Here is a 13,874-nt window from a genome sequence, read left to right on the forward strand (position 1 = left end):
TAAAATGTACACTACATCAATTTACTTATTTTCCATAACTCTGTAGCCTTGTAAGACTTTGTCTCCTTGTAATTTGATGAGTCTTGCTTGCTGCTTTGACCCCCCCGCAAAAAAAAATCAATCAATGAACAAACAAACAAACAAACAAACAAACAAAAATAAATAAATCCATTAATCAAAAATGGATGTATGAATAAACAAAAACACAATTATCCTTCCCTCATGGATGGATAAACAAACAAACAAACAAACAAACAAACAAACAAACAAACAAACAAACAAGCAACTAAATAAATAACATTTATCATCTCCTCAAACACAAACAAACCTCAATTTGAACTGTGTTTTTGTCAGTATGACGAAAGAGTTTACAAACAGAGAATGTGGCAGATGTATAAACCGTAAACATTATATTCTGCTTCCTGTGTGTGTGTGTGTGTGTGTGTGTGTGGTGTTTAAAAGACAATAACCCTTGAGCCAGGTCTGATATCGATTGCAACATTTATTTTGATTGTGATAAATGCTCATAAATGCTCATACTGTATCGTATTCAAGTGCTGATTAACAGTTTCCATGTCTTTTACTCAAATCAGTTTGATGCTAATCAGTATTTTTCCCCATCAACACAATGCTTATATGATTTTTTTCCTTTTCTTCTTTTTCCCAGAAATAACAGAGAAAGGTTTGTCTGTTTCCAATCACTGTTCATTTAGCTCAATGCAGACTGGCGGAAATCAGTGGGAAAAAGAAAAATAAATAAACAGTGTTAAAATAAAGGCTCGTCTGTCCACTCGGGTTTACAGCAAATATTTGTTTAAAGGTCTGGAAATATGCAGCATATAAAAATGTTGCTTATATGTTCATAAAAATGTTCAGAAGGCACTTTACTAGGTTAGAGAAAAATCACAGTTGGGGAGACTGCTGATCGAGAAATGACTGTCTGCATAGCATGAACCGAAGGGTCGTGCCGCTACAGCATCTTCCAAACCCTCCGTAATATCCTTACAAAAATTCTTTCTTGCTGTGTGTCAACATTAGAAACATATGCTATATACATATTTTCTGTGCAATTGTCTCTGGGCAGCATACAGTCCGATAAACTTCAGACTGCACACGAAGGGTTTGTCCACTTAGCTGGATGAGGTCCATCCTCCCATGTGCAAGACAATAGCGCCGTCTGGACGGGACAGCCTTGCCTGACCAGTGATGCTGGAGTATCTGTGTCTAGTAGAGCCGTATAGTCTCTTTTTAATGACTGTGTGTCAGTGCTACCTGGCCTTCAGGCTCTGTAACACGCTGTAAACGTCCTGCTCTCTGCTCAGACCCTCAAACAGAGGCAGCAAGTCCAGCAGTTCTGTATCTGTCATGTCATCAAACCATGACTGCACTGGGACCTAAAACAAACACAAGAGTCAGGATAAAACTTTAAGGATGTAAGGAATGGGAGACCAACAAAACCTTCTACTGCTACTACAAACTACACCACTGTAGAATAATTTATACGGTGAAACTTTCTGTCAGGAGACATTTGTATGTTTATGGAAGAAGTCTCCAGTGTCAGTGCTTTTTTAGCAGTAGGTTTTCCACTACATGAAAATCTTCAGGATAAAGAACTTTGATTTTTCCGTAACATGACAAAGCTTGAGTTTTTTTTTTTAACTTCAAGATAAAAGAGAAGAGACAGTGGTGAGGAAACGATTGTTTATAGCTGCTGGAATGCAAGTCATAACAGGAACTAACTTGTTTCATGGACGTTCCATGACGTTAAATATAATTATAAAATGGTTAAAATGTGTGATGCTAAAAAATTAATTAAAATAGGTACTGTACACAAATGTTTTTGAGCTGTAAACTAAAAATGATATGATTGCACTGTGATAAAACACATCAATGTGGTGTTGATATTGAATTTATTCCCTTTTTTTTTTTTTTTTTTAAATTGGCATTCCGTGGGTTGAAAACGGCCCACCATCATCTACTGTTTAAAATCATCCCAAACCTTCAAGGCTGATGCTGACATGAAGTCAATTGTTTGGAACTGAACTACATCATGAAATTGATATAAAAAATGTTAACGCCCCTTTAATCAGAGGTGGGCGGCCCACTTGCCTGAACCCCATGCTTGAGTAAGACAGCCAGCACTCATTTTTAAATATATGCTCATAGAGACCAGTCTTGTAGTCGAGTCACTAAACCTCGAGTCCGAGTCCAGTCTTGAGTCCCCAGTGTTCAAGTCCGAGTCACATCCAAGTCATTTAAAAAAAAAACTGAGTCAAGTCCACTATTGAGCCGAGTTGAGTCCAAGACTCCAACTGCACCATTTGACGGTGGCTGTTTTAGCACCATTAACATTAGTTTGTTCCTGAACATGATGTATAAACAGATGAATGTGCATTCGCTTTGTCAGGGAGTGTGAAGTATTCTGTCAGAGATGGTTGGGAGAAGGATGCAAGCGCAGAAGGTGTGTTTATTAATACAAGTGAAGATGGATAAACAGTCCAGAACGGCAGGCAAAATCGTAAAACGGTGAAACAGGCAATAGGTCGAGTGAGGCACAAACAGGCTATTGTAGACTCGGCAGAATCAAAGACGAGAAACAGGAAATCAGCAAGCAGGAAACCAAACAAGGAAATAAGGCTCAGTAATGCATCAGCAACGCAACTCAATACTTCGCAAAGTAAGTGTGCTTTCACAGTTTTTATACAGGTGCGCTGATTGCGCCTTAATCCTGTGCAGGTGCAAGTTGTTTACGGTGCGTGCGCGAGAGTCCGCTTGGCGTGCACGCTGTCTGGAGTGCGTCTGAGTGTCTATCTGATGCACGCGCCAAGGTGCACAGGTGTGACAATCTTGCACGACATTAGTACAAAATGAACGTAGATATAAATATCTTATGCCAAATTATTATGGCATGTTACAAAAAATAAAGAAAAAATCTGAGTCCTCGTTTCCAACTTACAAGTCTGAATGCAGTTAATACATGAGTCCGAGTCCAAGTCATCAGTGCTCGAGTCCAAGTTGAGTCACGAGTCCTTAAAATTAGGGCGCGAGTTGGACTCGAGTACTACAAGCCTGATAGAGACACAAATTCACATATCCCTCCCCCACTTCACCTCCTCCTCCCCACTCCCTTCATAGCCTCTTGCTCACTTTTTGGCAGTTTTCACAAAACTATGCAGTGGATGGAGTTAGACTCAGAGCCGGGGAAAAAGTACACTTTAATAAATTGAAATTGTTGGAAAATCCCTGTGGTATAAGAGGAATAAAACACTTCTGGACATGCTGTTATTGGAAAATAATCAGCGTCAAGATATTAACTTTAACTTCGCTTTGCACTGCGCTACGTCACACCATCCCGTCGTCAATTATTTTCATATATAACATATACGTAATATATGGTAACAGCAAGACCTGTTGTATGTTATTCCTGACCAAACAGTTACATTTGTATGGTTATATGGATTGAGTATATAGCTAGTCAAGTACTCTTACTCAAATCATCTTTACTTTATAAAGCTCAGACTCTCACAGCACCTGTATATTCTTCTGTGCAAAAGCACTGAAGAGTGAGAGCGACCTTGACATGGCCTTCACACACCCTGCTGTGATTTATAAATAATAAACCCTCAAAATTACTTCATGTTCCTCCACTAAGCTACAGCGCTGTCAATGGTTCTCGATTATGTGATGAAGGCTGTGTGGGTGGGTGAGTGAAAGATCTTCACTGGGAGTGAGAGTTTGGAGGCATCAGGAGATTTAAATACCGACTTAAAGATTCTGAAAGTCTGAATGTACTTATTCCATCATTTACTATAAAATAATACTGAATCAGTTTATACTTGTTATTTAAAGCGAAATGGTCTTTCAATTTCATAAAATCGGTGAAATTTAGTTCCCTCTGAAACGTGGTCGTTGTGATGTGTTTATTTCTGTAATATCTCACAAAATATCAGGCCATTCTGTGGCTGGGAAATTATTTCATTTGAGGGGATTCCCTCAATACCTTGTGCGAACAGGGAAAGCCCACCACGTGATGCATGATGTAGTATCTTGAATTGGGTCATGGTGAAGCAGGAAAAAACAGCGGAGAATTTAGGGCCATGTGGCTCGAAATTCATTAATTATCCTATTAAATAAAAACGAATAAAACTGGAAGTCTGTGATTCGAACTCAGTAGCTTTCGGTCCACTAAACAGAAATAACTGGGTGTCGGGGAAAATTCGTTTTATGACCTAAACTTGAAAAATCTGAAAGGCAGTCTAGCTTTAAGAAAGTATTATTTAATACTGGTATTCATATGAAGTATATTAAAGGTCTTTGGATGAGACTTTAAACAGCAACAAATGCAGATATTGCAAAATAAATAAAAGTTTCTTAAAATCACAAAATAATGATCTTATATTTATGCCAGACTATTTTGCATACATCAAATCAGGATCCGAGTATTTTAGTCTCATCTATGTGTAGATTTTTATTTAGATTTTTACATAATTATTTTCATAATTTTATTTATATTATTTATTTTATTTAAAAAGGAATTATTACTTCCAAAAAAAGGTAACTATTATTTTTTTCATTTATTTTTTTTTACTGAGAAATAAAATATGACAAATCCCAGTCCCAGGTGTTTTTTGGACTGCACTCATTGAATACAGATGATCTGTCTGGTTGTGAGGATTCAGGCTGATACGTACAGCGTTCTCCGGGTGGAAGATGTACGAGGCGGGCGAGTTGTCCACTATGATCACTTTGCTGAGTTGTCGGCCCAGCCGGCTGAGGTCTTTAACGTAGTTCCCTCGGTGGAACACGCAGGATTCCCTGAAGAGGCGCGCACGAAACACACCCCACTGATCAAGCAGATCTGCCACAGGGTCAGCATACTGCGCACGCGTGCAAAAACACACACACACACACACACTTAGCAACAAGTGACTGGTTTTTAAAGAAACCTTGTAGTTAATACACACAAAAACCACAATACTTAAAATACCAAAATTAGGCAAATTGAATTTGTTTTTATGGTAATGTGTCCCATTTCTTATGCTACCTGCACTCCATATAATAAAACCTGCTGTCTATAATATGCTTCCACACAGTACTTTTTCTTGGTCAAATCAGATCAGTGCCATCTCTAATTTGAATAACTTTGTATTTAACATGCATTCTATGCTCACTAATATGAACTATGTTCACTAAAATTATTGGCACCCCTCAGCCCACCAAACTCATTATGTCTCAAACTCGGGAATTCACCCTGAGGAGAATTAATTGCACTAAGAAATATTTTAGACTTGTTTTCACATCGCATCAAGCCAAATACTGTACCATAAACGACATTCTTTTAATCAGACCACTTTATGAAGTGCTTATTTCAAAAGACTTATGTGAGAAAACTAGAAAGGACATTTAAAGGCAGATTTCTGGTTGTAAACATGTAAATACCACACAGGTTCAAAGTTTGCTTTTGCGACAAGTGATTTTTTTTTTGCACAATTTTTTCATATCCAGCCAAAGAGAGTGAAATCCGAGTCATATTTTCCGAATCAGTTTGGTGCTTAACGTAACAAATAGTTGAATTCTTATGTGCATCACTAGTAGCAAAGAAATCACACCGACTACATTCTTTATTTTGTATGACCTCTCCTGAGGGGTGGGTGTGTGTGTGTGTGTGTGTGTGTGTGTGTGTGTGTGTGTGTTAATGACTAATGTCTAACCTTAGCTAAGCTGGCTGTGAAGAGCACACATTCGAACAGTTCACCCATCTTCTGCAGAAACTCGTCCACATGAGGTCTCTTTAACACATAGACCTGCAACACAACCAGAACATTCAACACAACCGCTGTTCAGCAACGCACCGCTGTTTTACCTTTCAGCCTCATACACTCCGATACTCTTCTTTCCTCTTGTGTACAAGATGTTTAGTCACTGCAACCCAGTACAAGTAATCAAGAACAGGCCGACCCCGATACACAGAGCCTATCCTGGATTACTTGAACCAGGTAACAGCCATAAACATGACCCTGATGAGACGTGGTGCAGGAGGTGGTACTGGTGCAGTGCTCTTCACTCTTATTAAATTCTCATTTTCAAGGCAGACTGACCGAAAGCAAACTGTCTGAATCTGCCGACACTTCTTTATAACGCCTCTTCTTCTTCCTCCTACGTGCTAGTCCATTCGATATACAGTAAAGTAAATCCAACAGCAGTATAGAAATCAAAACTTTAAAATAGCACATATACTCATAGTACATGTTTGTCTTAATATGATTAATAACAACAACCCAGTGTACTACAGCAGCAGCTACAATTATGGATACCTTAACAATATTTTGGCTATTGCAAAAGTAGAAAAGACTTCCAATACGCAAATTGTACAACCCCGATTCCAAAAAAGTTGGGACAAAGTACAAATTGTAAATAAAAACGGAATGCAATGATGTGGAAGTTTCAAAATTCCATATTTTATTCAGAATAGAACATAGATGACATATCACATGTTTAAACTGAGAAAATGTATCATTTAAAGAGAAAAATTAGGTGATTTTAAATTTGATGACAACAACACATCTCAAAAAAGTTGGGACAAGGCCATGTTTACCACTGTGAGACATCCCCTTTTCTCTTTACAACAGTCTGTAAACGTCTGGGGACTGAGGAGACAAGTTGCTCAAGTTTAGGGATAGGAATGTTAACCCATTCTTGTCTAATGTAGGATTCTAGTTGCTCAACTGTCTTAGGTCTTTTTTGTCGTATCTTCCGTTTTATGATGCGCCAAATGTTTTCTATGGGTGAAAGATCTGGACTGCAGGCTGCCCAGTTCAGTACCCGGACCCTTCTTCTATGCAGCCATGATGCTGTAATTGATGCAGTATGTGGTTTGGCATTGTCATGTTGGAAAATGCAAGGTCTTCCCTGAAAGAGACGTCATCTGGATGGGAGCATATGTTGCTCTAGAACCTGGATATACCTTTCAGCATTGATGGTGTCTTTCCAGATGTGTAAGCTGCCCATGCCACACGCACTAATGCAACCCCATACCATCAGAGATGCAGGCTTCTGAACTGAGCGCTGATAACAACTTGGGTCGTCCTTCTCCTCTTTAGTCCGAATGACACGGCGTCCCTGATTTCCATAAAGAACTTCAAATTTTGATTCATCTGACCACAGAACAGTTTTCCACTTTGCCACAGTCCATTTTAAATGAGCCTTGGCCCAGAGAAGACGTCTGCGCTTCTGGATCATGTTTAGATACGGCTTCTTCTTTGAACTATAGAGTTTTAGCTGGCAACGGCGGATGGCACGGTGAATTGTGTTCACAGATATTATGCACTGTAGATGATGATATGCTCAAACTCTTTGCAATTTTACACTGTCGAACTCCTTTCTGATATTGCTCCACTATTTGTCAGTGCAGAATTAGGGGGATTGGTGATCCTCTTCCCATCTTTACTTCTGAGAGCCGCTGCCACTCCAAGATGCTCTTTTTATACCCAGTCATGTTAATGACCTATTGCCAATTGACCTAATGAGTTGCAATTTGGTCCTCCAGCTGTTCCTTTTTTGTACCTTTAACTTTTCCAGCCTCTTATTGCCCCTGTCCCAACTTTTTTGAGATGTGTTGCTGTCATGAAATTTCAAATGAGCCAATATTTGGCATGACATTTCAGAATGTCTCACTTTCAACATTTGATATGTTGTCTATGTTCAATTGTGAATACAATATCAGTTTTTGAGATTTGTAAATTATTGCATTCCGTTTTTATTTACAATTTGTACTTTGTCCCAACTTTTTTGGAATCGGGGTTGTACATGAATAATTACTGAAACTTCCACTGGAAAAAAAAAATGAGTTGATTCCCGATTACTTAGCGTATCAGATCACATGACACCGTTCCACAATTCTCGACATCCAGATTTATTTAAAAAAAAAATTATAATAATAATCAGTATGTGGTATTAACAAACCATAGCTTTTATTTAAAATTTGTTTTACACAGACTTATATTTAGTACAAAATATCTTTTATATAAATATATGGATGTCAGTGTTTACATAAATGAGGAAGTAATTCTAATGTTTGTAAATAAATGAACTGATAATGTTGAACCTGCGTCAGAAAATCTTTTTGTTCCACTCTCTACCCACTTGAAGTATTTTCGTAGATCACATTTTATTAATCATTCGTTGTTGTTTGCATTAATTTCTAGTTTCGTAGTTTACCAATAAATGTCAACAGGCAACTGACATCATAACCACATGAAAATCCAGGTCAAAGGTCGCATGTCATCCCTCGAACCAAAACTTTATTTTTACACGTGAAAATATAAAATGTCGACTGATATTGTAATATATGCTAGATATTTACAAACAAACTGCAAAAATATATTTCTGAATGGAATAGAAAAATCTGAATATTTCAAGCATGTAATTTTTTTAATATACTAGGAATTTAATTCTGGTTTAATTCTATTTATTGCAGTAGGATTCCAAATACTCTATAAACATTCCATTCTGTTATGAATCAGAAAAAAAAGTATTATAAAATCACAGCACTTTTTTATTTTTTTTTAAAAAGTACTTCATCTACTTCAACAATGTTACACAAAGATCGATCCATAACAGTTGTAAACGTCACTTATGCCATGTACACACGTAGCTGGGTATTTTTAAAACTGAACATTTTCCCCCCCTCCGTTTATAAAAATGTTTTATCCACACCACCTCGTCTTCGAAAAAAATCCCTTCCACACATAACCGAACATCTGCGTTTTCAATCACATTCATAAGCATTCCAAACCTGTAGATGGCTATTTCCCCAAATCCTACCCCCTAATCACATCGCCTGTGCTCTTGGAGCAGTAGTTGGGCTCCTAAAATTAAACATGTAAATAGCACCTGCACAATAATTAACGCTTTCAAGGCACTACTCCGATCCATTACTCTTTAGCTAGCCGCACACTACACCGATTTTCAGCGTACCGAGCCAACTGAAGTCGCGAGTCAGGCGTAAAGACTAGTTTTTGATGGTCCCGACTCATCTCACAGCCGATTCAAAAAACTAATCGGGAGCCAGACTGATCGGCGAGAGTCGCTAGCAATAGCCAATCATATCTTTCGCATATAACACGTGACATCATTAAACACAATTTCTAGCGCGAGAAATACGTGTTGGTAGCACCTAATGCAGGTATATACTGTAATTCCATAGACTGAAGCTTTATCCATAGACACAGTGGGCTGGAAAGCCACTCTGCTCAAGTTGTGTGGCTGAATTCCAAATCGCTTTAACTCCCCTATATAAGTGCACTATTTAAGGTTGGAAATAATAGCTCATGCAGCCTAGATAGTGCGCTACGTATTCCATGTTGTGTCATTTGTAATTCAGCCTGTAGCATCTTCAAGTGTTGGATTTAACAGTAACTATATCCAATAGCCAATCACAAAGCTATTAAGTTGTCACGTGTCGCTTCAATCGCGACTGCACTCGTCAACAGTCGGGGGATATGTGCGTGCCCTGTCGGGAGTCGGCTCTGAAATGGGTCGGTTCGGTACCGCGTGGATCGCCGTGGTGTGCGGCTAGCTTAAGTCCATGCTTAATCTGGCTTCTGCAGTAAACAAAGGTCGCACGTTTGACGTCAGGGCAGATTTGTTGTAATTTTTTTGGCGCAGATTGTGACATTCTAAAACGCAAACCTCCGGTTATCTCTGTCCACACGAAAAGGCATACACGGAGTTTTCAAAAATCTTCACTTTGCCCGGAGTTTTTTTAAATATTCGTTTTTGATGTGTTTTCATGTGGATGACAGGCCAAAACGTAGAAAAATATCTTCGATTTAGCAGATACCCGGCTACGTGTGGACGGGGTCTTAATTCCACAGGGTGTCGATAATGGTGGACACCGGTGAAGATGATCACTATTATCGACACCTCACGTGACTTCTCAACCGCGCGTTTAGATACAAAATGGCGACTGTCAAATGAAAGAGTGAGAAACAAAGTAGGTTTCGACAAGGAGATCATGAAATATCTGTAAATTTGATCAGTAAGAACATGTCCATGATCTTTCCACCATGCTTAGCTGCGATGATAATGTCCGGGTTTTTCTCAAATTGCTGATCATGCTAAAAAATTTCCATCTCAAGTAACGAGCTGTGTCATCAGACGAAAAGATCAAAGGGCAAGGCGGGTCTTCCGGTTGATTAGTTAACCAATAATAACTGTTGTAACTGAAACTCACCTTGGTAAAATTGTTTTTTATTGGTAAATCTGAAAAGGTGTCGATAATTATGGACTGTCGATAATTGTAGCCGCTGCTCTAGTAAATAGTATAGCAAACTATTAGCAAAGATGTTAGTAACCACAACATTGTACATTTAAACCATTTGAAATATTTAATGTAGAAACAATTGTTTCAAGCATTTTTTTTTAATGGTAAAGGATATTCATTCAAATGCCAGGACGCAGAAATATGTAATATATGCTAATTTAAATGCCACATCCTCTCCGAGATCCTTAGTCTAGTCAGCTAGTTAACTGTTAGCTAGTAAGCTAGCTCATATTTGTCATATATGAACATGAGACTTGATTTAATAGCCATATTCTAAGCAATTTATTTATTAATAGCCCAACCTAAATAAGATATACATACCACCAAAATCATCACCAATGTTAGCTAGCTAGATTAGCTTATAGGTTCTGTGCCTAAAGCCTGGACTGGAGGAGTACCATGGACTTCACATTTTGTAGTTGAATCGGGTAATTTATCATAAGGAAGTATTTCACATGCTGGTTTTTACTTCTGAACATTACTAGGTTTAATGTTATTATTCAAAATGAAGCACTAATTCAATTCTCGAATTCAGTTCAGTACCATGTAAAGGCACCTTCAGGTACTCTATACGACACTGCATTACAATCAATAACCACAGGATCATTCTTGACATTTTCTGGTGTCCGCACTGATACACTCCACATTACCTGATGGACTGTTCCATCGATTTCCACAGGAACGATGAAATCTGCATTGCTGATGGGCTGCACAGGGAGAACACAGAGGTTCAGATTAAAATCACGAACCGAACAAGCAGAGAAGCAGACATCACCGTAACGACATCCTGAAACACTGGGTCTATATTAGATTATGTTTGCACGTTGTATGCCGTTAATGACGGTTATGTTAAAACCATGCACAAATGCCGGGTGCGATTTGTCAAAAAACCAGAAGGGGGGATGTTTTTTTTTTTAATCATGAAACGTCACAAAATTAAAGGTAACAATAGGCTAACAGCTCAATAACATCCGATGATATCAAATGAATAACACTAAATGAAAACGAACACTAAACCAGAGATAGTAAATTCATCTTCCTATCTCTCTGACTAAATACACGAACACTAACACACAACAAAGTTCGCATTGCTTGTCGCGTTGCTGTGATGTTTCTCTCCCTCCGGATTAAATGGACAGTGACTCGAAAATCACTAAAATACATGAATACTAAATGAACAGTTTGCTCTGATGGCGCAGTTCATGTGGCCTTTTCTGCTTTCCCGTCGGTGCGCTATCCACTGCGTTTCGCCCTTCTTTAATCCACATTTCTGCGAATTTCTCAGCAGGGAAGGAACGCACGTCTGGCCCACTGACAGCGAGGAAAAGAAGGCTGTTCAGTGTGGATACATTCATTCTGTTGCGCTCATCAGTAAGGATGTAATTCATGGCGCTAAATCCACGTTCACACTCTGGATATTGTTATTATCTACAGTGTATCTATTTGCTGGGGACGTTCGTGAACATCAAAGCTGACACTTCGGGTCATTTTGAAAGTGAGTGCAATGTAGACCATAGAAAACTGTGTCACAACATGCCTGTCATGTCAACTTTTTTTTTGGTTTGTTTGTTTTATTGACGGGGTTGTCCCCGAGGATTTTTTTCAGCAGAGATAAAAACCAGAGGGGGGGGATGATCCCCACCATCCCCCCCAGCAAATCGCACCCAGCACAAATGACAACCGACATGAGTCGGTACACACAGTTCGAATATTAGTATCGTATCAAAATGGAAAATGCATGCAAAATTATAACATGTAAACATCTATAAACAGCACCATTGATGTATGGAATCGAATAATTTTAGTGTCGAGTAACCTGTTTCACACGACATTTCACACTGCAGTGAAACTTGTGAAAGTGATGTAATTACGAGAGAGGATTTTAAGTTTGGGTGTGCAAGGGGCCACATTAGTAGAGATAGTGCTCAGTGTGATGCTCGCTCAGGCTTCGTGCAAATATGGTCAAACTACAACAACAACAACAACATGTGAGATGACACAATGTCCAGTAGGGGGCATATGCGCTCCACACAGCAAGGACTTTCTGAAATTTCACCTTCCAAGAAATTACAGCCTAAAAACAGGACGTTCCTCATTTCTGGATGTTGTTTGCCAATCATCAAATCGCAAGTTTGTGTCAAGGATTGGCTTAAACTATCCTGCAAAAAATATGCTGTATATATCAGCAGTATTTTTAAATTGAATGACGATCACGAAGCCAAGAAGCTCTGGCTAGTCAATCATTCAGCCTGTGACTGACTACAATACAAAAACAGTCAGTCAAGTATTTTTGGATTATTTCTGACATTTGGTCAACTGCACTGGCTGAACACGCGCTCCAATTAATCCATTTTCTTACAGGCTTCTCCATAATCTCTGCATTGATTTCTCTCTCAACTGCATGTTGCAGTTTCATTTGACCTTCAAGTGAACAGGCACAAAATCAACTCAATATGTGGCCCTCAACAGGCAATTAGTCAGCAAGACCAGACCCCATCTTGCACACTTCAGCTGATGAAAAAAAAAAAACAACCCAAAAAAACATGGTTTTTGTGGGGACATGGGTGTGTATATATATTAAATATGCCCTCACGTGGCTGTGCATTACAGTACGCCTCAGGGACACGCCCTTGGGTACAGTCCTCTGTATTCTTTCATGTAGTGTGTGTGGGTGGCAGAATGGGTGTATTTGTACATGTGGTGTGTGTGTGTGAGGGCGCGAGTAAGCATGTGTGCGCGCACAAAGGCATGCATCCCTTTTCTCCTTCCCTTTCTCTGGGCCTCTCTCTTTTAGCCAGCGCCTCCCTTCTCTTTCCTCAGCAACAAGACGGGCTGCCAGGCGGACATTTTAAAGGACACATTACTGTTCGGGAAAGAACTTTACTTTCACTCACATTCTCTCAATAGTCAGGATAAACAGTACTACTGAACAGCACATCTGTGTGGCCGTCTGTATAATGTGTTTCAGTGAGGCGTGTGTGCGTGCGTGTGGGTGTTTATATGCATCTGCATGGATGTGAATATTTGTGTGCATGCTTGAACTCAAACATGAGACACTTGTGCCTACTTCTTGCTTTCAGCCAAGTAAGTGCAGACATACAGTATGTAGCTCTCTCTCTCTCTCACACTTGTACTACATACCGGCCAATTTAATAGAAACACCTGTAAATCTGCTCATGCACTTATCCAATCAGCCAATCATGTGACAGCAGTGCAAAGCATGAAATCATGCTGATACAGGTCAACAGCTTCAGTTCGTTTATATATACACATATATACACACACGGGCGGCACGGTGGTGTAGTGGTTAGCGCTGCCGCCTCACAGTAAGAAGGTCCGGGTTCGAGCCCCGTGGCCGGCGAGGGCCTTTCTGTGCGGAGTTTGCATGTTCTCCCCGTGTCCGCGTGGGTTTCCTCCGGGTGCTCCGGTTTCCCCCACAGTCCAAAGACATGCAGGTTAGGTTAACTGGTGACTCTAAATTGACCGTAGGTGTGAATGTGAGTGTGAATGGTTGTCTGTGTCTATGTGTCAGCCCTGTGATGACCTGGCG

The 13,874-nt window shown here is 39.5% G+C and overlaps 1 protein-coding gene across 3 annotated transcripts in view; it reads right to left on the reverse strand.

Annotated features, from left to right (window-relative positions):
- Positions 1-472: 472 nt before the first annotated feature.
- ctdspla (CTD (carboxy-terminal domain, RNA polymerase II, polypeptide A) small phosphatase-like a) overlaps positions 473-13,874 on the reverse strand; it is a 69,832-nt gene continuing 56,430 nt past the window's right edge. For 2 of the 3 annotated variants that reach the window (XM_060899896.1, XM_060899897.1), the window contains exons 5-8: positions 10,975-11,031; positions 5,712-5,804; positions 4,692-4,877; positions 473-1,394 (exon numbers count right to left, since the gene is read on the reverse strand). In XM_060899896.1, coding sequence (XP_060755879.1) covers positions 1,269-1,394; positions 4,692-4,877; positions 5,712-5,804; positions 10,975-11,031 — 462 coding nt within the window. In that variant the 3' untranslated portion in view covers positions 473-1,268. The remainder of the gene's footprint in view (positions 1,395-4,691; positions 4,878-5,711; positions 5,805-10,974; positions 11,032-13,874) is intronic. The other variant, XM_060899898.1, reaches the window with a different exon arrangement.

Source organism: Neoarius graeffei, chromosome 19 (genome assembly GCF_027579695.1).
Source record: "Neoarius graeffei isolate fNeoGra1 chromosome 19, fNeoGra1.pri, whole genome shotgun sequence".
Classification (NCBI taxonomy): domain Eukaryota; kingdom Metazoa; phylum Chordata; class Actinopteri; order Siluriformes; family Ariidae; genus Neoarius; species Neoarius graeffei.